The 23,771-nt window shown below is 37.7% G+C and overlaps 3 protein-coding genes across 4 annotated transcripts in view; 1 reads left to right on the top strand and 2 right to left on the bottom strand.

Moving 5' to 3' along the window:
• The window catches only part of extl3 (exostosin-like glycosyltransferase 3), a 57,783-nt gene extending 50,904 nt beyond the window's left edge, over positions 1-6,879 (bottom strand). Inside the window, exon 1 of the mRNA XM_041805450.1 lies at positions 6,701-6,879. The gene's annotated coding sequence lies outside the window, so the exon portion shown is untranslated. The remainder of the gene's footprint in view (positions 1-6,700) is intronic.
• A 3,106-nt stretch (positions 6,880-9,985) lies between these two features.
• Positions 9,986-20,063, top strand: riox1 (ribosomal oxygenase 1). Of its 2 annotated transcripts, none has more exons than XM_041805480.1 (15): positions 9,986-10,117; positions 10,347-10,487; positions 10,595-10,746; positions 12,610-12,709; positions 13,029-13,142; positions 13,449-13,555; positions 14,074-14,181; positions 16,306-16,340; positions 16,435-16,613; positions 18,659-18,763; positions 18,842-18,983; positions 19,081-19,201; positions 19,311-19,410; positions 19,501-19,587; positions 19,823-20,063. In XM_041805480.1, the coding sequence occupies exons 1-15, from the start codon at positions 10,031-10,033 to the stop codon at positions 19,880-19,882; spliced, it is 1,638 nt and encodes a 545-aa protein (XP_041661414.1). In that variant the 5' UTR covers positions 9,986-10,030; the 3' UTR covers positions 19,883-20,063. The 2 variants fall into 2 exon arrangements, with proteins under 2 accessions (XP_041661414.1, XP_041661416.1); XM_041805482.1 differs by having other exon boundaries at positions 9,994-10,117; positions 10,601-10,746.
• Positions 20,064-20,106: 43 nt separating this feature from the next.
• On the bottom strand, positions 20,107-23,711 carry LOC121521469 (NADH dehydrogenase [ubiquinone] 1 beta subcomplex subunit 1-like). Its single transcript, XM_041805483.1, has 3 exons — positions 23,555-23,711; positions 21,371-21,515; positions 20,107-20,287 (listed from the first exon to the last, which is right to left on the bottom strand). The coding sequence occupies exons 2-3, from the start codon at positions 21,508-21,510 to the stop codon at positions 20,251-20,253; spliced, it is 177 nt and encodes a 58-aa protein (XP_041661417.1). The 5' UTR covers positions 21,511-21,515; positions 23,555-23,711; the 3' UTR covers positions 20,107-20,250.
• Between the last annotated feature and the right edge of the window lie 60 nt (positions 23,712-23,771).

Here is a 23,771-nt window from a genome sequence, read left to right as displayed (position 1 = left end):
CAAAGTTATAGTCGCAACTGCCCTGAAAGGAACCTCAAGATGTTCCTGCAGAAATGACAAATCATGTTACTGCTGGCCAACGCCTGATGATAAACGGCAAATGGGATGTGAGTTGAACACTTCCCCTTTTCACTATCTCTTTGTTCAGATGCATCCCAGCCACCAAAACTGTCAAAACCTCAAATTATCTAAAAAAAAAAAAAAAAAAAAAAAAAAAAAGGCTCGAGTCATTTCATATAATTTTAGACATTTGTGAAAGATGTTGATGCATTGTGAACAGAGGGGCTTTTCCCCCCCCTGGTGATATTACAGCTATTATTTGATAAAAGCAGAAACCATGTAGACGCCATGGCACATTAATTTAAATGGTGCACAGATGGCTTTAACAGGACTGCTTTTAGCTCATTAATTCCATTGTTAGGAAACAGTCAGCCTACAGCCAATCAGGATCAAATATTAACCTTGACACTCCCTGAACAGGCAGTGTGTCTTTGTTGCCGCATGTGTGCACGAATGCATTTCACCCATTCAGACAGTGATAATTACCAGTAATATATGATCTAATGTCATTGACAGTTTAACGTGTGCTGACATCTATAACTCGCCTTTGAGAACACAAAGAGGAGACGTGGCCTTTAGTTATCATAAAAGTTCCATCAATAATGCAGATGCTAAGCCTCTTAAAGAGCAGAGATTTTTGGCATGTCATGATGGAAAATTATGTCACAGTCCCAGTGCATTTGCACTGTTCATGCTGGTTCAGTGCCATGGTCACTGATACAATTCAGTGGAGAAAACCATCAATACTGTTATCTGTTACATCACTGCTTTTCCTGCTGTGAAAAGGGTCTATCCACAGGAGGAGGGTGCTCTTGATGAGTCATCAAGGCCATGCATTCAGCGTTTTTTTTTAACAGGCATACTAAAAAGCATGCCCAGCATATAACAGGTGTTATTAGTAATATTAAATCCTGCTGCACTTATACTTCAGTAATCCCTGAGGGGAAATTCAGTTTTTCTCTCTTATTGAAAATGCCACACAAAGGACAAGGATACACACACAAACCAGAACCAGCTGACCTTTTTTGGCACAACAAGTTGAGATAACAGCCTTGACTCATAACCTGTTGCTTGCAGACTTTTGGCTGTTTTCACATTCAGCTTTTACTGTGCCACATTATTATCTACGCACATTTTTGTCAAAAATAAAAGCTTCTCTCTAAGCCAATATTTTGGCTCTGTTTTTGGTCTCCACCACCTCCTGAGGGAATTAATGACACTCTCAGCAGCACTGACCTTGAATTAAAGTTTTAAACAAATTAATTCATGTTGTATAAAGTTTGAGAATGAAAACTGCTATTGTCCACAGGGTCATAGAGGGGCAGTATTTCCCTGTTAAACTGGATTTGTTGGACTGTGTCTCTGGAGATAAAGAGAGCTGTCCACTGATCAGAAAATTGGCAGTTTGGTCCCCTTCACAATCAATATGCATGTCAAACTGTCCTTGTGTACCACACTTAGCCATGAAGGGCTTCTGAAGGCTGGGAGATTTCTGTGTGATGCAAATGAGCTAAAGCATAAAGCACTGATGAGCACATAAGCAGCCATCATTGTATGATAGTGTGGGTAGACATGGTGAATGTAATAGTAAAGGTAAAGGTGTTTGTTAGAGAGTAGTTCATTTATTATTTAAAGCTCCTGTGTAAGAGCTTCAGTTTGTGAACGTTAGTGCCCCCTCTGTAAAATGACAGGGACATTTATCTTTTTTATTGTCAAAATAAAAGTATAAACACAACGGCAAAAATTGCCTGTGGACTTCTAAGGGTTATATATAACTGATGCTAAATTTATTTCCTAGCATCTCTCTTCTTTTTTAATTTGATGACAGCACATACATAACATCTGGCTGCACTAGCGCATTACAACCAGTAGGGATAAGTATTGAAATCCAGTACCATGTTGGTACCAACCGGACCAAACTACAACACAGATTTCTGTGCCTCATTTTGGTACTCTGTCATCCTAGTGGGATCCTCTGCCACTCCAAATGACCGGCACAAAAATGTTAAAATTCTGTTTTGTTTCTGATGCAATGCCAGTATGTAATTTTGTTGAGGTTGCTTAAATAAAAAGTCAGTATCCTTTTCCTTTTACTGTCCTATGTTGTATATGCAACTTTTTAGGATATTTCTCTGAGTCCTGGAGTACTGAGACAGCTTTAATTCACTCACCAACTTTAAATACAATTTTTCATCTCTTAAAAGTACCAATTCAGGCACCGTTTAGGCACTAGTACCATTTAAAAAGCATTGATTTTGCACCAGTACTGGAAAAAACCCAAATGAATCTTAACCCTAATAAACAGGCACCAATGAAAAAAGGCAATCAAAAAGGATCCCCCATCTGTAACATCGTGGATGCATCAATATTAACATCCACTGACTTCATAATCAGGCTAAAAATCCTCACACTAACTTTACGTAATGTCATAAAAATAATTTAAACTTTGCATTAAATTGGAAGGAAATGCATTTAAAAAAGGGCCCATCCAATGATTAGCCACTGAAAGAGGCCAAACACCCCTAATGGTGCCACAGGCCTGCACACACAGGAGCACACAGGAAATTGCAGCAGCAGGAAGGTGTCAGAGTGTTTAATGAGGACGGCACATCTACAAGCACCTTGACACATAATGAAATGCTGATATTGCCATTTTTCAGCATTGTGGCGTTTCTTCATTACTACGTGACCACAGGAGGGGAAAAAAATCATTCAAAGAAGCGTGGCAATCACACCCCTGTGTGTAAAAAATCAATATCCTTGTCCTCAGTGGGACACATGGAGAAACATGCAGTCCATATTAATGCATGACGTGATCAAACCCCAGCATAACAAGAGGGGCTTGAATATAAAAAACTGACAACTTTTCCTACAGTGATTTTTTAATATCAAAAAGATATGCATTTTTATCTACATTGTTGTTTTGTCTGACTGTGACTAACAAAACAAGCCTCTTTTGGTTAGTTTGAAGTTGAACACATGGAAGTAAAAAACTGCAAGTATTTCTCACAACAAAGGCAAACCCACAAAAAAACCAGCACCTACCAAAGAAATAGAAAGCATGGAAAAGGCTTGTTATGATACTAGGTTTTAAACAAAATACATTTGTAGTCAAATTCAAGCAACCCAACCAAGCTCCTCCATACTGCCTAAATTACACAAATACATTGAAACCTCTTATTTGTCCAAAGTGGTGCTCTCTTTCTTTTCAAAAGTAAACTTTGGATAAAATTAGGACTGACAATCTTAAGATTTTCTAAATCTTTAGTACTTTTTAATACAATTAATCATTAAAATAGCAAGGATTGTACAGTTTTTAAAAATCTGGATTTAAAACATATCCTGATCTATAAAATAAGCTCAAATCTACAAACCTGTCTGTGGTTATTGCCTGTTTCAACATCCAAAATCTAACAAACATGACAAGAACTGTTTCTAAACTAGCAAATAAGACGGAAATATTGGTTGCAAAACAAGGAAAAGGCTTACAATACTGTGTGCACATGTGACAAAAGCCCCCCACTGTTATTTAAAAATGCACAAAGGCATACTCTTCAATCCTTTCTAGCCACAGATAAACTGACCACAAAGCTTTTGAAGACAGCTCCGGTAGGGCTGCTATTATGTGCTCAACTCTGGGCTTTGAAAACAGAGTAAAAGGATTTACAGGTTACAGAAACATTTTGTTAAATTAATACCCCTCGTCATAACCTCTTTGTTCCCCTCAAACTTGCCAAAGCTGGTCTTAATAGCAGCTACTGTTCTAAAACTTCAAAAAGGCTTAAGGGGAACAATCAATGGTTGATCAACACACGCAAATTGTTCAGTTTGTGCAGTTTATTCAGTGGCCCTAGCAACAAAGACTGCAGTCTATCTGATATAGAACCCCTAGACCATCACTATGTTTATTACTGTCTAATGTAAAGTGCTTTAGCGAGGTATTGATTCAATTTTCTGCACCTTCAGGCAGCTGTAGTTCATGCTGCTGTTGAATTGCACCATGTTCTACTGAGATTTGATTCTAATATTAGTTTGCAACATTTAAAAACACAAACCTAATCATTAACTTACTCTGGCTGCATTTTATCAGGGGTGGAAAGTAATTCATTACATATACTCAAAGTACTGTAACTGAGTAGCTTTTTTGGGGACTTGTACTTTTTTGAGTTTATTTTGAAATCAGTCATTTTACTTGTACTTAATCAAGTTTTAATCAGAGTACATGTAGACTCCTCTGTACACCTCTGTTGACTTTACAGCAGCACATAGAGAGAATGAGTCCACATCACAACCAAAAACAGCTGATGACTGCTGGGGTTCTTTTCCTCATGCTTCTGGTGGATTGTTGTTTTTGATGTGAGACATATTTGCACCATGAGTGAAGGTATTCACCGAGTTAGAGTCCCCGCCTGTGATTTTAGCTGTCTGAAAGGAATGCATAGGACAATTCTTGACTCTCTGCTTTATTCTAACCAGGTGACCTACCCTGCTACAGATTGTCTAGATTTACTGCAGCTCTATTATAAAATATTTGTTTCAAAAGTGTAGTTCAACTATATGAAGTGTCGACTAATATAGACACTTTTAAAGTGTTAGATTTAACTCTATAGGAGTTTAATTAACACTGTCAATTTTGCTGTATGTTTGACTTAATTCTAGAGGTGTGACATTACCTGAACAGCCTGTTTGGAGATCTATTCTCGTTGTTTTTGCCAATAAGGAAAGATCATATTTTACCGTACAACACCATATTAGCTACTCAGTACTCATTACTTTGAGTAAACTCTCAATTACATACATTTCACTCTTACTTGAGTAGATTAATAATTCAGAACTTACTTCTTCTTAAATCAATTTTAACCAGAGAAACTGTTCTTTTACTTCAGTACAACAGTCGTGTACTTCATGTTGGGGATGGGAGGGGTCAGCTGCCTGACACAGGGACAGCAGCTGCACTTTTATTGGCACCTGGCGTGCTTTCCTAGGCCTGATCCAGCATACTGGGCACCCAGGACCCGGTGGGCTGTTCCAGATGCTGGGGATAACCGCATGCGTCATGGAGGGTGCAGCTGGGAGGATACCTGGAGAAATGGGGCATGGGCCTGACACAGGTGTGGAGAAAGGCCAGCAGGAGGCCAGAGCAGTACAGGATCAAGGTTGAGGCGGTGAAATGTCGAACTGGCATACTCCCATACCTGACCTGACCTGGAAATGTACTCAAAAAATGACAAGTACAGCAAAAAACTACTAATTTACAGTAATCTGAGTAAACGTAATTAGTTACTTTCCACCTCTGGCTTCCATGTCTATGTGCAAAAAGTTGTGTTTGTGTAAGGACTTTTTCATTATCCATAGACTATTCTATAACTGGGTTGTTAATTAAGCATAAAGCTGCAATAGCAGTTATAGTACACAAGTCACTTAAAACTATGGCTACATTGTGGATGTATGTCTGATAAAGCTCTTCATAATTAGAACAAATACTTGTGCCAATATGTTTGCTTCAAGGAGTGACCATGCTATCTGGCGACTTTCAGCCCAATGCATCTATGGCTGTTGTAGCTCAAACAGATGTAGCTAAAGTCCACAGTCAGTTATTTCACCTACAACAAAGGAACTGACTGTGGATTAAAGGAAGAATCCTACAACTATTTCTCCTAGCTGATACACGGACAGACTGGCATATTCAGGTGTATTCAAAACCTACAGGCAAAACTCTGTGACTGTGTGACTGTCTATGATTTATTTATTTTATTTTGCTGTCATTATAATTGTTTCTAATGTTTCTGAATTTTTCCTCTGTTTATTCCCATGGTTTGAGGAATGGTATCCATGATGGTATCAAATGGTATCCATTTGATATCCATGATGCTTGACAGAATTTTTCCTCACAAATGCCCCTTGATAGTTTTTTTTTTTATCTTTTCTTTAATACCCGTTATTGACATTTATATAAAGTTTAACAATGAGGCAGTTATGGGGTCAATTTTCTGTCCTCACAACTGTTGAAACTACGACAACCACAAACGCTTCCAATCCCCATCTAACATGGTAACTCTTTACATCGTAACACCTGCCACTACACTGTTGGGCTACAAATCCCCGCTTTTTGAATGGAGTTTACGTGACATTTACACTATACTACTCTACACTACACTCACCAATAGCGGCATGTTTCGCGGTGTTATGGGTTTGACAAGCATAAGAGGGGTCTCACATAAAGCCAGATCCCTTTAGAAATTCTACCTTTATTTTACAACCCTGTAAATCCCATCATGACTGTAGTAACATCGCCGCAAAGCAACGACTACACCGGCTTGGTTGACGTGTGCTTCAGCAGAGATCAAAGCAAAACATACTCACGACTTGCAGCGTCCATAGGGGACAACTCAACAAAGTCTCCTCCTAAACTGCGAACATTTTCCATTTAAACTCGTCATTAATCACCACTAAAACACAGCGAGGAACAAGAAGCCTCAAAGATGTTGTAATAAAGCTGAACTGCAGGGGAATCACACAAGGGGCCATATGTCTCATCTGGCCAATTAGCTAGCCTGCTAGCCAGCAGCAGTGGTCACAACAAAATGCATTTGCTCTCCACTACACAGGCACACCAATGTTAGCTTCTATAGCTACTCACCCAGAAGAGGAGTCCAGGATGTCCAAAAAACTAAGCCTCAGTCGCCCGGCGGGTTTGTCAAACCGTAAAAATCTCGAAGTGTTGAATTTGCTACGACTACAGTCTACGGACAAGCCTGCGGTGCGGCTGCGTTTTCGGTTCGCACCGCTCACAGCACCATTAAAAGCTGCATTGTTGGAGCGACGGATGGACAAACAGCACCGACAGCATGCCGCAAAGCACTGTGGGAAACGGTGTTGATTAACTATGCCATTGAGACATACAAATATCAAGTCAAAATGCTCCATCTAGTGGCCAGTTTTGGCGTTTAAAGAAGGACGCAAAAGAAATGTATTTTATACAGTAAAAATGGCTTTAAATCATTTTTCCCAACAGCTCCAGAGGAAATTAAGACACGGTTACAAAAATGATTTTCTCCTAATCCACTATTTCTAAACTTGTGTTGAATGAATGAATAAACAGTTATTGTTATTTTCTTATCAGCATTTCTCCCGACTTCAAAATACATAATTCCCATATAAGTGTTTTATTTTCAGAAAATGATAATCAATAAAAAAGTGGAATTCATTAGATGGACAAAAATTTAACTAAACCAGGATCATGCAAATATAAAGATATCAAACACAATCTTGTAACTTAATAAGCTTTCAGAAATCAATATTTAAAGGGACAACCCTGGTTTTAATTGGATTGGATTTCAGTTGCACACATTTTGTATTTATGGTAGATGGACTTAAGCTTGTATATTTTCTAGTTATACTCATGGCAGAGGTTGCTGTGGAGAATTGGTATTGGCTAATCTCATTCAGTCCCATCCATACACACCACTGAAGCAGTAGGAGCAAACTGGGGTTATGTGTCTTTCCGAAGGACACACGGACATGTGGTTGCAGGAGCTGGGGATTGAACCCCAAACCTCCCAGTCGGGGACCTCCTACCTACTGATACATAGCTTTCCCTTTTGATTTTTCTTAAATTTTTCAGAAAGACTAATATGATAAAAGTAATTTTATCGGGATTTTCACGTTTGGTATGTTTCTTTGTTCTCCCAGTGTCACTTCATGGAGCATTATTGCCCCTTTGATTTCAAATCATCATTTTTTTAAAAAGAGAAGGAGAAAAAACAAAAACAAATTCAAAGAATTCAATAAAACAAAAGCATAAACAATAATTTTGCAACCAGAAAACACTTTATAGAACTTTGTTGAAAACCCAAATAAAGTAGGGGGGCACAATATTGGATTTTTGTCCATATCCAATATGCCAATATTTGAAAAGTAACTTGTTTTATCAACACCAATGTTGATATGCATATTTACTTGTAGATCAGACCTAACAGACACAGTTTAAAGTTTGAGGATGAATAAATGAATGCATTTCAGTCCTTTAAACACACTTTAAAGTGTAAGGCTTGATGATGAATACTTCAGCTGACATGGATTTGTTGGTCCACCCTAAAACTCCACTAACTTATTTGTTTGTGCAGCAAAAATTTATAGCTGACGAAAGCAGAATTTTAGAACCGAAACATCAATTGAAAATATCCGCAGAAATGTTCATGTCTGCTGACGCTGCCAAATCCCTTTATGAGATAATATCTGCCAATACCAGTACCATAGTGATAATATTGTTCTCTAAAATACAGAATACTTTTCCTCCTCTACATTTTGAAATATTATATAGGAGATTATCAAAACAGACACAGCTCTGAAATCATAGTAATTAAACTATTCATTGTATCATGCATAAATGATACAGTGTGAAAATTATAGACCTTGTTATTCCTCTGTGCCAATGACAACCAGAGCCAGAGATCAAAGGTTAAGGTCACTGGACCTTTTGCGTGCACAATGCTTAAATAATGCATTAAAAGATTTCTGTCACATTTGGCACAAACCTGAACTTGAATTTGCTGGTGAACTGATCAGATTATTGGATCCAAAAGTCAATATGACACTCCATATTCTGAGGTTACAGTAACCTAGAACTTTATTCCAGCTTCTTAGAGGCTTTATCATCTTTAAAGCATTGTCTGTTATTGAATAATTTAGTTTAATTGATTTAACCAGGCAAACCTCATTGAGATTAAAAATCTCTTTAATCCTGGCCGATACAGGCAGCAGCACATTTAAAAGCAAAAGACATGAAACATTAATAAAAAAAACACTACAAACCGACCAACCAACTCCTGAGTCACAGAACAGGAAGTCATCAATCAAAACATCTACAACATGATGCATCTTCCTCCAACACCTTTAATCTACTTTTTAAACAATTTAAAGAGACCAAGTCCCTAAGACATACATTTTCCTGCAGTAGATTCCAAGCTGCAGGAGTATATTGTCCAGAATTCATTTTCCCATGTCATGACTTTGGGGACAGATAGCAAAAATAAGTCTTGTGACTTCGTCACAGAGCAAAGACTGTAGCTTCAAGAACTTTTCACAAAAATAAAATCCCACAAGTACTATGGGAGCAGGTTTAATATCGCCTCATAAATAAGGATATTACAATGATTTGTCTACAAGCAGCTAATGAGGGCCACCCAGTACAATCATACAGGAGACAATTATGAGTTAAGGACTTCAGGTTAGTTATAAACCTCAGTACCCCCTGGTTAATAGTATCTTTAGATTTAAGGCTTTAAAGTGGCAGAAAAAGGTCATTTCTTTGGAACTATTGAAGTGACTATACATGTGTTCCTTATAGAAATAGCTTTTTTGTTGAGCATGTGAACAATATTCACGTAAACACATATACATGCAATTTCACTTTCTACAGTTTCCTAATTAATTAGTATTTATTTTATGTGTAAATGTATGCATCAATTTGACCCCTGTTCATTTAACTAGCTCTACAAAATTTATTACAAAAAGTGTATCAACACCAGCAAAGAAAAGATATCTGCTAATCATAGTCCCACAGAAACCATCGCAGCACTTCCTCTTTTTCACCCACCATTGTTCTGTTATTGCCCAGAGTTCGTTTACTTCACAAATACATTAAATTGCCAAATAGTATTTCTGTTTTTATCAAAAGTAGAAGGTCTAGATGTGACTGAGTATTGTTTTAGCAAGAAAATAAGACATATACAATTATTACATCTTTTAAGTTTGTTTGCGTTCACTTTCCCTCCCAAAAAGGTGTCTTCCACATTACTTTTTGTTGAGTTATTATGAAAACAAGTTTGTTTTGTTCCTTTCTTGGTTGTTACTTGTACTACAGCTCCGTAGGTGGCAGTAGCGAGTCACTTAGCGCATAAACATTCGCACAAAGCGTCGTGAAGAAGAGTGTTCAGCGGACGCATGGTGATGACGTAGCAGCAGGAAAATGGAGAGAAAACACATGTCAGCTTTTGCTTTGTATCAAACTCTTTCTGTAGAGGCGCCTCCTCCTGCTAAGAAGCCTTCCCTGCAGGTAAAGTCAGTAAGGTGATGTGATAAATATCTGTTAAAAATTTGTTGCTTTATTTTATGAAAAGTCGTGTCTGTAAGAGCAGCAGGAGGAGGAACAGTGCACAAACTAGCACATTCCCCAGATATCGAGTCAGTGACAAACAATAATGTGATCATTAACTCCTTATTCATCAAGTCTAACTTTTAGTTTAACTGTGTTTAGCGGTACAATTGAATGTGTGTTTTTTCAGGTGTCAGTAAAGAAGAAAAAGAAGAAGGAGAATGGTGTGAGCAAGGTAAACAAACCTCAGGTAAAGCCTGAAGTGAAGAAAAAGCGAAAGAAGCTCCAGAAGACAGTTCAAAGAGAGGAGAGCTGTGAGGATATAGCAGAGGTAGGTGCTGTAGGTTTTTATGAAAGTGATGAAATCTCAAAGACACCATTGTTTTAACCCTGAAAGTCTTACATGAATATCTTCTGATGAGTTATATGATGTGTCAGTTGCAGGAGGATGAGGAGGAGTGTGTAAATGGAGATGGTGAAGCCCTGGAGGAGGTTCTTGCTGACCTTTCAAAAATAAACAACAGCAGAGAGAGAGCGAGCAAGCTGTTTCAGTGGCTCATCAGTCCTATCCCTGCAAAGACCTTCTTTAAGTAAGGATAAGTGGGATCTCTGTGCTGTTTTCAAATTTGTAAATTTGCCTCATGTCTTTTCGAAATGTATTTATCCTTCAGTTCAGTTCAGTTTATGCCCCAAATAACTTAAAATGCAGATACATTCAATCATGATTACACTCAAATATTCATTTATGAACTGAATTCTGTAAGTAGGGACTGTAACGCCCACCAATGCATAACAGCCCACGAACATTATGCAGTTCTGCAGCTTCTTCAAATGTTATAATCCCACACATGACAGAAATGTCCCACTAAGACAAGAGCAATTATCTACCTCACACAACATATCCGTGTAATAGCTAAAACATTTGTAGGGATTTGTTATGTTTCTGCGTTACCAAACAGAACATTTTCCACACAAAAGTAAAGGATAGATAATAATTGATTTACTTTAAATGAAAACCTGTGAAGTCCAACCTTTCGTTCTGCAGAACCCCAAAGGGGACATAAAGATGGTTTCATTTATTTATTTCTCTAAACATGCACACTTTGTATTTTGTGCACCTGTTGCATGCACATTGTGTGAAACAGATGCACTATTTAGTAATTTGCATGCATGTTTTAGTAACACTATTTGAATGGGCCCTAATTACCTAGTCAAGCTTGACATGTGTGTAGCTGGGCAACCAAGGTTGAACTCGAGGACATCTCTTTTGTCTGGGCCTTTTCAGCTCTGGTAAAACAACTAGAGACTGCTGGTGGGTTTTGGGCACTTGAGCATCCACAGCACGGCCAAAGACTCGTGGCAACCCTACTACCTGCCTGACAGTGCCCTAGGCCAGCTTTTCCCAAACTTCAGTATGCTGCAGCCCATGTTGAGACCTGAACATTTTCTGGGGCCAACCAAAAACCCTTGTACATCCATAATACGAGACTCAAGTATTTAACCTTTATCTATTATATTCTTATTTAATGAATAACAAATATCAATACTTATGCTTTGCTTTCAGATATATTAGAAGTCTTTTTGGGGTCACAGAGTACAATTAAGGAGCCACTGCCATGCATTTTTGGTCCTAATCAGGCATCTGCAAAGTCACTTAAATTTACTTTCTAATATTCATCTCTGTAGATGTATTTTGTGGCACAGCAAACTCTTTCCTAGTAGCATTAGTGTCTCCAAAGACACTAATAAATTCTTAAAATTGGGAAGCAAGTGCTCAACAAAGTGTCACCAATTAATCCAACACTAGTTTAACCCATTAACTGGATGTAAACATCAGACAAAAAAGAAATGATAAATTACCTCTCTGGGGCCTACAAGTTGGCCCCGAACCACACTTTGGGAAGCACTGCCTCTAGGCTGAGCTTACTCACCACATCCAACCATTACTTCGCTGTTAAGGTGTGGATGCTTGTTATTTTTCAGTGTATTATTTTCTCATGCCACTGGTTATTGCAAGGATATCCAGAGCACGGCGGGGGTTGTGTCAATCTTCTTTACCACCCAATGGCGCCCTCAAGACTAAAAGTTCTACAGAGTACTGTATAATAACATTTCCTTACACAGGGGAATCTTTCAGTGACAGTATTGTAAATTGATTATAAGAGGATGTACACTGACTGTGGGGCAGGTTTCTGTAACTGTCCTAAAAATATAGGCTTATCTTTAAGAGTTTCATACTGTGATATGCCTAATCTCCAATAGATAAATAATTAAGATTTATATAGGGAAAAATGTATATATTTTTGTAGACTGTAAGACATCAAACTTTGGGGTCACATTGTGGATCAAAACATTTTTAAAGTCTAAAATGATACATATTGAAAACTTATAATGATAGAGGTTTAGTTCTATCTTTCATCATTTATTAGCTAATATTTTTCCTCCTTTTTAAGGGAAACATGGGAGAAGAAGCCCATTCTCGTGCAGCGTAAGAATCCACATTACTACAAAGGACTGTTCTCCACAGCAGAGTTTGATCGCATATTGAGACAGGTAAAGTTATCAGTGTTGTACATCAAAACAAATAAAGCTGCTACAATGCTTTCCCAGCTGCTTTCAATTGAAAGCAGGTCTCATTTACTACACAAAGTCCAAACAAAGCTTTGGATGTGTGTCTACAGACCCCATTTTAATGAATGGTCCTTATAAATTGGGGAGAATTGGTTAGAAAATAAGTGTTTTTATCCTATTTTATGTTTGACATATTTGTACTTTTCTGTGTATTTTTTGCTCCAGTTTTCTCCTCAGTCATTAACATTAAGATGTTGTCTTTTGTTTTCTTTAACTATACGTCTCTGTTGTCTAATGGAAGGAGGATGTCCAGTATGGAGTGAACCTGGATGTGACAAGCTACACAAATGGCAAAAGAGAGACGCACAGTCCTCCAGGAAGAGCTCTGCCTTTCACTGTGTGGGATTTCTATGAGGTCAGGCCCCAAGATATGTATACGTCATGTAATCATTTCAAACTCAGCGTCACTGTGACTCTGCATTAGTATGGAAGCTGCATCATTCCTTATAAGTTTGCAGTACTTTAGCTGTACCAGCTTTTTTTTTCTAACAGCGTTGTTAAAGTTTCTTCTCATTTCCAAACTTTCAGCAGCACCTTCATTAAAAAGCAGTTAGCAGTAGATGCCTGTGTTGCAAGCTAGAAGGCGTTTAGCGATAAGTGCACCATCTGCACTCATTGCTGATTAGTAATCATCATCATCATTGAATCTCCCGTTTCGCAGAGTGGCTGCTCGCTCCGCATGCTCAACCCTCAGGCTTTCTCCTCCACTGTGTGGAGCGTGCTCTCCATCCTTCAGGAGCAGTTTGGCAGCATGGCAGGGGCCAACATGTGAGTTTGGATACAGTTAACTAAGAGTTTTTAAGGCAGTCTGCAGGGACAGACGTGGGGTAATTGGGTTCCTTTTTTCTTGAAATGACTGAAGCTCTCACATCAGCCGTCTGAGTGTCTGTGTGGTCTCACTGATGAGTCTGCAAAGAAAGGGGGAGAACAAGCATCACAGCATGGCACAGCAGCTAGATTTACTGCAGTTGGAATATGCTGATAAAGCTGTTTATCATTTTTGCTCATTATTTGAAACTAAGTTATGCTGCCAGCACTTTTGAGGACATAGTGCTAGCATTTTGGACCTGTAAGTACATTTTTTGCAAAGATTCATTTGTGTCATTTCTTTTTAATTCATTAGAAATTTTCCTTAGTATGCCCCCTACCTTTGCCAGTATTGTTGTGGCATTGAATAAGATTTAATTTTGAGTGGTCTTTAAAACAGTCTTTAAAAGCATTGAATTTATCTTGGACAATCTTGGGGATCCCCTGCTCATCTCAGCTGTTTGTTTTCCTTTATCCAGATATCTGACACCACCTGGAACACAAGGCTTTGCTCCTCATTATGACGACATTGAGGCATTTGTGGTTCAGCTGGAGGGAAAAAAACACTGGAGAGTGTACTACCCCAGGTAAGCTGCAGTAAAGCACCAAGTTAAATCGCACACATTTTTTTGCAAAATTGTATATATTAAAGAATAGATACGAAGTTCATTTTTTGACGACACTTCAAATAATGGGCATTAATCTTCAGCAGTTAAAAAAAATGTAAGCATAAAGAGTTCATTCTTTTTTTTTTTTTTTTACATTATATTACTTTTTTATTTTTGTTATTTCTTGTAAGATACTGCAGGGTTTTAGGTTGGGAGGGCTTTGCCGTTAATGAGTAAACATGCAGGTCTGCTCACAGAGTGGCTGGGCCTGGGAACGATCCAGTGAATTAGCCCTCCCAGGATGTTTTTGTAAATTTCACTGCATGTGTATGGAGAGAGGTGGAAAAAGTACACGACTACTGTATGCACTCAAGGAAAAAGTACTGGCCTATATTTTTACTCATGTAAAAGTAAAAAAGTATGACGGAGCGGATTTTAACTCCCAAAGTGTCATTTTAACTCTGAGTGAAAGTGTCCTGCATAAATATTATGGCAGCATAAATACACCAGTGTTGGTAAAAAGACAGTTGATCTAAGCTCCGCCCACTGGGGGGATGTGTGGGTGGAATTCCCAATCATGTTCTTGGGTAGAGTGTTTCGTTGTGTTTGGATGTTGTTTGCTGCACAGTGATCCCTGCTGGGGTCCTTTCTGGTCATGTTTCTATTGGATTATTGTTTTTGATGTGAGACATTTGCATCGTGAGTGAAGTTATCTACTGAGTGAATTCCCGCCAGTGATTATCAACCTGTGGGCCACGGCCCCCTGGTGGGCCCTGAAGATATTGCAAGTGGGCCACCAAATCATTTCCAAAATAGTATGATTTTTTTGGGGGGGGATAATTATATATATATATATATATACATATAGATATATATATATATATATATATATATATCTATATGTATATATAGATATATATATATATAACAGAATAGTGTTTTAAATGTTAAACCTCAGTTATGTTTAAAAGGATACTGAAAACGTTCAAATATTCTTTTCATTATTTTGTTTTGTTTTTCCTTCAAGCATTAGACATGTGTCAAGCAAATGAGAGATAGGAACTTTTGTTGTTATCTAGAGTTTATTGTGTGGACAGCTCCTTGAAAACTGTAATACTGAAGGTGTTGCAACATGTTACAGATGCTGTGTTAGCGACTGTGAAGCTTCCAACATGTTTCTCCTGTATTCAGTTCAGTCATTCAGCCTTAACCTTTTATTTCAATCTTAAATTTAAAGAAAGTTCTCTGAGAACATATTATATGGCCCCAATTTATGGGGTTGGAGGTGGGCCGCAAAAATTTTTTAAACTTAAAAGTGGGCCCTGAGTTGGAAAACCACTGTCCTAAGGATGCATAGTGTGTATTCCTCACCAGTATGAATTGCCTTGCTGTGAGGTTGACTCTGTGCTTTGTTCTTGCCACAGGAGACCCCAATGCCATAGATTTTAAAAGTGAATGCTGCTCTGTCATTTTGGAAAATATTTAAAACTTCCAAAAGTAGTTCAACTATATGAAGTCTGGACCAATACAGACACTTTTAAAGTACTAGATTTAACTATAAATGAGTTCAGTTGACACTGTCAATTTTGCTGTTTACTTAAATTATAGAGGCTTGACTTTACCTGATACTTTTTACTGTACTTGAGTAGATTTACAGACCAGTACTTTTACTTAAGTAACTTTTTTACCAGAGTAATTATTCAGTTACTTGAGTCCAGTAGTTGTGTACTTTTTCCACCTCCAAATAAAAGGCTTATACTGTTTTGAGAAAAGGTTTACATTTTTTAAACAGGTTGAATTTCACTGAAGCAACAATAAATAAAATGCGTATTTGTTGCACTGATAAGCCTGGTTAGTAATCAGGTTAAAACTGAATTATTGTCAAAGCCTAACCTTTCAATCAACCATGTTTTTGCTGACCTTTATGGCCCAACAGGCAAAGCTCTTCCCTTTTCTTCCCCCAATATTTTTTATGAATTTTCCCATTTGTGACTCTTGATAGACTAAAAAATGCTTCTTAGTGCTAATTGGATAAAAACAAGTTATTGAGACATTGATATGAAGAAAAAAACTGTGAATTTTCTTTCTTTTCTGACTTTAAAGGACAGAAGATGAGGTCCTGCCAGTGCTTTCAAGTCGTAAGTAAAAATGTATTCATAGTTTCTTTATTGTATTAAAACCCATTCTTTTGACCTGGTTGGAGTATATCTCTGAAATGTTTGCTTTCTTTAGCAAACTTTGATCAGGCAGAGATTGGGAAGCCGATCCTAGAAGTGGTTCTGGAGGCCGGGGATCTCCTCTACTTCCCCCGTGGATTCATCCACCAAGGCGACTGCCTTCCAGATGCTCACTCCCTCCACATCACCGTCTCCTCTTACCAGAAGAACAGCTGGGGGGATCTGCTGCAGAAGGTGATACACTTCTGGGTCTCATACATGTTTAACAAAAAGCCTCACCAGAGCATGGGTTCAGTAGAATATGTCAGTCATTTTCATCGAAAAAGCATTAAAGATAGAGTGTAACTGCCACCTCCCTTATGATACCCTTTACCTTGGAGCCACTTACTAAGAGGTTACACTGTATAATTATCATGTTATTTTCTCTGAAATTAAAAGCAACAATAGTACATTGGTGCACAAAAAAAATGCTTTAGGTTATAAAAGAATAAAATCTTTTACTCACAGTAATCCTGCTGTGCAAGTATTTGATAACCTGCATACTGTGTAACACAAAAAAACACATCAACATCTTATCTCCTTTAAAATGAGTCTAAAATATAAGAGCCTATGCATGAGTATTATATTCAATAAAGTTTGGAGACAGCTTTTTCTTTAAACCTTCATATAGATGTAAAAGCTCTATTCAGAAACCAGAAAGTGGAACAAAGTTAAAGAATAATTCTACCTTTTTATTGTTTTTGATTCATGGAGAGTAAAAGGATGCAAAATAAATCTACATTATGGAGAAATATTTGCACAGGAGACCCTGCTTATTGCATTTGCTGCTACAGCAGCTCAAGTTTTTTGTAATATAAGCAGATAGTAGAAGAAAAGTTAGTGTGAGAAGTGATAGCTTAAGTTGTAAAACATATAGAGGAGGAACGCAGTTTAACCAAGGAGGTAAGTGATGGAAATTCAGTACCACACCATCACAATAAATGTCTACACTAAATCCAGAATGTGGATTATCACAAATTCGCAATTCCTGTTCCACTGACAGTTAAAGGTGTTAAATATCCATCAAACCAAACCACACCAAGGTAAGATGCCTGAAATACAATCAGGATTTACCTGCAAAATAGAGGAGACAGATTCTCTTAATAATGCTTGTGTATACAACAGTTATTTTCAGTCCCATATTCCAATGGGACATGGCAGTCCATTAGTGCTGACAGAGAACCACATCACCAGGACTTTTCACAATATGTGTCTCTCTGCCTAAGCCAGGTGTTCTCAGTCAAGTCAGGGACTGCAGTGATCCCTAAAGTGGGGCCCAAAGCTATGACAGGGGGGTTCAGCAAGGTTAAATAAAAACAATGCAGACAGTTTTTTTTAGTGCTAGCAGGGCATGGCAGATTTTAGCAGAGAACTTCTGGGTAAAAGACAAAGAGAAGAACATATGATGAATCATATCAATATCTAGGCCTCTGCTTCCCTTTTATAGGAATATATAGCTGGAATTGAAGGACCGTGCTCCTTTCTTTTACCTGTGTGAGATAGTTTCCTCTGTGTATACTGATGTATGTTTATGTGTTATGTACACTATATGGACAAAAGTAATTAGTCATGCCTGTAAATTATTGAATTGAGGTGTTTCAATCAGACCTGTTGACACAGGTGTAAAAATCAAACACCTAGCCATTCAGTCTCCATCTGCAAAACTTTTGTGATAAAAATAAGTCGTTCTGAAGAGCTCAGTGACTTTGTGAAGTGTGGCACTCTGATGGAGGACACCTTTGCAATAAGACAGCTTGTGAAATTTCATCCCTGCTGGATATTCCAGTCAACTGTAAAAAAGATATTAGAAAGTGGAAGCATTCAGGAACAACAGCAACTCAGCCACAAAGTGGAAGAGCATGGCAAATCACAGAATAGGTGGCCAAGGGGTCAGCAGCACATGCCACAAAATAATACATTTCAGAGACAGATTACAAAAACAAATTAAAACAAATAATTTTTTAAAGTGCATAGGTAATTGCAGATAAAGTGCTGGAAAATGTCTCACAGTTACAAATTTATAAACACAGCCACTGTTCCATGGTCACACAATGTCTGTCATTTAAGACAGTAGTGCTGATACCCAGCACATCACTCCCTCTCATGTGATATCAATTTTAGCATTGGCATTGTTTGTATCTACCTTCAATGAGAAGGGTTATTCTATTCTACAGTGTTTTAATGTTGTGATACTCAAATGTTAACTAAATGTGCATTCATTCCTAACATCTTTTCATTAGTTGGTCCCAGCAGCGTTAGAAGTGGCCATGGAGGAGGATGTGGAGTTCAGACAGGGTTTACCTCTGGACTACCTGACTTACATGGGAGTCCAAAACTCTGACAAGGTACAGATACTTTATATTTCAATGTCATTTCCATCCTTAGCTGTTCACTCATGACCAAAACCATCCTTGTGTGCACAGGATGACCCACGCAGGAATAAGTTCTTCTCCCGCATTGAGACTCTGATGAAGAAGCTAACAAATTACGCTCCTGTTGACGCTGCAGTGGATCAGAAAGCTCGAGACTTCTTGCACGACTGTCTTCCACCTTTGCTTACTCCAGGTGTCTGATCACTACATTCCATTTAGAGTGAACTCTTGATTCAGGAGGAGATACTTTTGAAATACTTATCTCCTTTTATTTATTTGCTCTGTCACAGATGAGCTGTCCAGCAGTGTGCTGGGAGCACCTGCTAGGTGGGAGCGTGGGCAGGCTAAGGATGTGGGAACACAAATCACTAGCCAGACCAGAGTCAGACTTTTACGTGCTGGATGTGCCAGGTAAACCATATTTTTAAGGCATATCTGATAACTGGAAAATGGCTGCATCAGTGATAATTGAAAGCAAAACTGTTGCGTAATTTGGATTATTTGCTCTCTGCTCTCCCAGGTTATGCAGCGATGGAGAAGCTGTTCATCTTTTCTACACAACTGACAACTCCAGAGTTTACCACAAAGAGGAGCCCAAGAGTTTTGAAATAAAAGCAGAGGTACAGAACATGGAAGATATATTGTAATTATATGGGTTGTATGTAATTCTCTAAAGAATTTTCTCACAGCCTATTTTGTTTTTCTTCCAGCACACGGATGCCGTGGAGTTTCTGATCCATTCATATCCCAAATTTGTGACTGTAGGAAGTTTCCCGTGTGATTCTGCAGAAGACAGGGTAGGCCGTTTACAGTGCATACAAGTCAAGATGAGATGAGATACTGTTAATTCAGACATTGTATTAATTCTTTTTATAATTTTTTAGTTCATGAAGGCTTTCATTTTTGGGACTCTTTTTGGTACAAGGCATGCTCAAAATAAATCCAGTTGTAGAAATATTTATACTCAATGATTATTATTTGAGCATCTGTTTTAAAGGTTTAAGTTCTTCCTCTTATGTTTTTTCCCTCCAGATCTCTTTGGCTGAGCTGCTTTTTGAAAGGGGGATTATCCACACAGCAGAGGCTCTGTAGTGACCACAGACTCTTTAGTCATGCTGACTGCATGAACAGATTCAAATTGCCTCTGAACAACATATGATGCTAAATGCAAAACATGTCTTGTTCCATGTAGTCTTCTTTTGCTCTACTGTCAAATGACCTGTTTAAAAAACCTGCAGGTTAAAGCATCAAATAAACATTTTTTAATGAAAAATCCTGTTGTATGTTGTGCAAAGATATCAAACAGATGCCAATACTTTTAATGACAAATTGCATGTTTATTACTGGTTGATACAACTCATTAACAGAAATATAGAGGTCTTCTTAAATTTACTGATTTGAGGGACATCCATTGGTCATTTACACCACAGATGACAGGACACACTTTGGATAGGACCAGTCTACTTCCAGGTCACCTCCTCGCCAGGCTTCAGTTCCCTAAGGAAGACAAAAGTCAAACGTTTCTTAAGCTTAGGTTACAACTCAGAGCAACACTGCTAGTGCTTTCTGTCACTTTCAATGTTAATAGTTAGATGCAGCACACAGAAAAGACAAAAGTATAATCTAAAACAGGAGTTTTGGTACTAAACTGACACTAGCGTCTTCATAAAATATTTTCATTACTAAAACTGAGTTACAATTTAAATGTGGTGACAGCTGAGCATGTCAAATATTATGTTTTGCTTAAACCATTCAGCTACAGCTGCAACAATGCATGAAGAGAAAAAAATATTTCTGATAAATTTAAATTAAATGTTTAACATCTAGATATAAAGTAGTTATAGCCCTTTAAATATGACGATTTACTACTTTGATCATTTAACTGGTTATGTGTAATATTCAATTCATTCTTTTGATTCAGTGAAAAAGTTGCAGAAGTGAGTATAAGCTCTGAAAGTTGAGATTTTTTTTTTCAGCTATGTGTTGCTTTTTTTGGGAGGAATGCATGATATTGGATATTTGCCGATAGCTGATATTTACAAAAAAATTTTTGCCAACACTGATATTTAAGTGTAGTTCATACCCAAAACTGCAGTCCATCCATAAAACACAATTTAAAGATTGGAGATGAACAACTCACAGCCCTATAAAAACAATTCAAAGTTTAAGGAATGAATGAGTAAAGAAAAAGACTTCAGCTGCTGTAGGTCTATTGGTCCAGCCTTAAACTCCACTAACTCACTATTACAGCCGATATAGGCAGACTTTTAAAGCCTATATCAGCAGAAATTTTCGTAAGTAGCGATATCTGCAATTCATTTTTTTAAGCTGCCGATACAGATATGATACTGATAATATCATGCATCCCTATTTGTGTGTGATCAATAAGACAAAAACTTGCAGATTATCAGATAGGGTGTTATTAAGTCTTTGATCAAACTATGGTTAAGTTGGTGTGAAACAGTAAAATTTCTCATATTCTCTGGATTAACTTGGTAAGTGTGGCAATCCTTTTTATGAAGATATGGGTTTAAAATGGTTTTGTTTAGATAGTTTATGAATCCTGAGGAAAATTCATACCTGCTGTACAGAGCGCTTTTGTTCCTGAAAGCTGTCAGCTTCTGGTCCTGTTGTCTGTCAAAATACATCCCAAGCAGAAAGCCAACTGGTATCAAAACATTCACCCAATGTGCCCGGGCGAATGCTACAAAGTTTACCATGGTTCCTGCAGGGACAAAGAGATTGTTGCATTACCTCTGTAGCAGTTGTGTTACACACAGATGTATTTGCTGTTAGGTAGAGGGACTGACTCTTTCATATTGGGTTCTGCCAAGGTAAAAACAATGGAATCATTCAGGTTACCCTGAAAACCCCTTCATACTGTCTATACAGCACACATCCATTGACAAAAATATTGCCTATGTTGTCTTGTGTAAAAAGTGTACGAGAGTTTACATGCATTTCCTCTTCTAAGAAACCTGTTGTACTATCTAAAACTTTGATATCCTTCAAGAATAGTGCATCATCTGTATACATTAAAGCAGTGGTTCTCAACTGGTGAGTTGGAACCCAAAAGCAGGTTGTTGGGCTATTTCCAGCAGGTTGTGAATGTGTGCTTGGAAAAAAATACGTCAAAATGTTATTGTTTTTTTCTGTAGTTTGAGTTTTTGATAGTAGAAAGGAATAAAAAAGCACTTGACAGATTTTTTTTCTGTATTATTCAGTAATTTTCTTCTAAATTAGCCTGAAATCTTTCAGGAATTTTCCTTGTTAACCTTTTCAGGAAAATCAAAGTAATTTCCCCTCAATTTTTGGGAGTTTTCTCAAACAATTTCACAGGAATGTTAGGGAATATTCCCTGGGACCTTCCTATAAATGTAAAGAGATTCTACAAGAAATTTTCAACAGTAATTATTAGGATTTTTCATTAGGTATGCGTATGGAAATCTGGTACAGGTACCAATATTTGATACCTGCTGGACCAAATTAACACAGAGCTTAATTTCCGGCAACCCTAATGTGACCCCTTTTGATCATAAATGAAAGGCATGAAATATGCCATGGTATTTATGTAATTTACGTGTTAATTTGCACCAGTTTTCTTTTCTTATCCCATGTTCCACTGGCATCTTACAAAGATATTTCTGCAATCATTTAAGATACCCTAACAACTTTTATTCTCCCACTGACTTTCAAGACACCTTTTTTCTCTCACAAGTATCGATTCAGGCACTGTAAGGACAGTGGCACCGTATACAACTTATCGATTTAGCACTGGTATCTAATAGAAACCCAAACAACACCCAACCCGATATTTCATGGAGACTTTCAGCGGTCTTTTCCAGGAATATTTAAGGAATTGTTGTTGGAAACATTAGGGAATTCATTCTTGGAAACTCTCCTGGAGACTTTGGGGTAACCAGAAACTTCGGGGAATTTTGTTCAATCTTTGTTTAGTCACATTTTGTACTGTCTGTGGTACAAAAAACACTATATTCATTAAGTGACTCTAGTTTGAAAATAAATAGAAACTTGGGTCCTGATTGCTCAGTAAGGAGTTGGTAGTGGGTGCTGATGTTGGAACAGATTAAAACCACTGCTTTTAAGAATTGATATGAAACTCACATGACAAGCCAGGGGAACCATTTACATAGTCAGTCTCCATACAGCTAGGCTAACACTAAGGTTAATGCTCAAATTCAGAATATTTGATAAGATATGCCATCCAAAATAACACAGAACTACTCATAACTGAAGACAGCTTTGTTTTAGCCTTTGAGGGGCACTTCTACGTCGACTAGACATCAAACTCTGTACCCCTTGAATAAAAATACTATGAAATACTCCCCTTTAGACTTTTCATTCGTTGTTTTAAACATTTATAGGGCAGAGATTTGCATTCTGTCAGCCTCAGATGGATCAGGGTTTACTTTCCGCATTAATTTATTATCTAATGCTACTAAAGCAACAGTGCAACAGTTCAGAGATGTACTGAAAGTCTCCTTTACACAATAATTACAGCTATACCCACCAAATAGATGAATGTAATTGATAAAATAAACAGGATTTTTTACACACCTTGCAGCACAAGCTGTTTGTACTAGCTAGCTCAACAGCTAGCTTGTTAGCATTAGTAATAGGTGTCAAGTTTCCGTTGTGAGAGGTTTATTTTCAAGTAACAATCAATATTTGGCAAACACATTATGTTTTGAATCAGGGGACCAAAAACTAAGAGACATAATATAAAAGCATGTGTAAAATTACCTCCTGTTTATTCCAAGCCGTGGCCTTCAGTTCGTCACCGTGCAGGCAGAGGACATTGGACTCTACCAACTGTGAGCACGTCACTTGAACATAAAATCACTTCAGTTGCAATAACATCTGTTTCAGTGTATTTTCTTACAACTCAGTACGCATAAATTTGATTATATTGTACCCTTTTTCCAATATTTTTCAATATGCAGGTACCAGTAATTCTGTA

This window comes from Cheilinus undulatus, linkage group 14, assembly GCF_018320785.1.
Source record: "Cheilinus undulatus linkage group 14, ASM1832078v1, whole genome shotgun sequence".
NCBI classification, from domain to species: Eukaryota; Metazoa; Chordata; class Actinopteri; order Labriformes; family Labridae; genus Cheilinus; species Cheilinus undulatus.
Note: the sequence above shows the minus strand (reverse complement) of the source record. Positions and strands in the feature narration are given on the sequence as shown.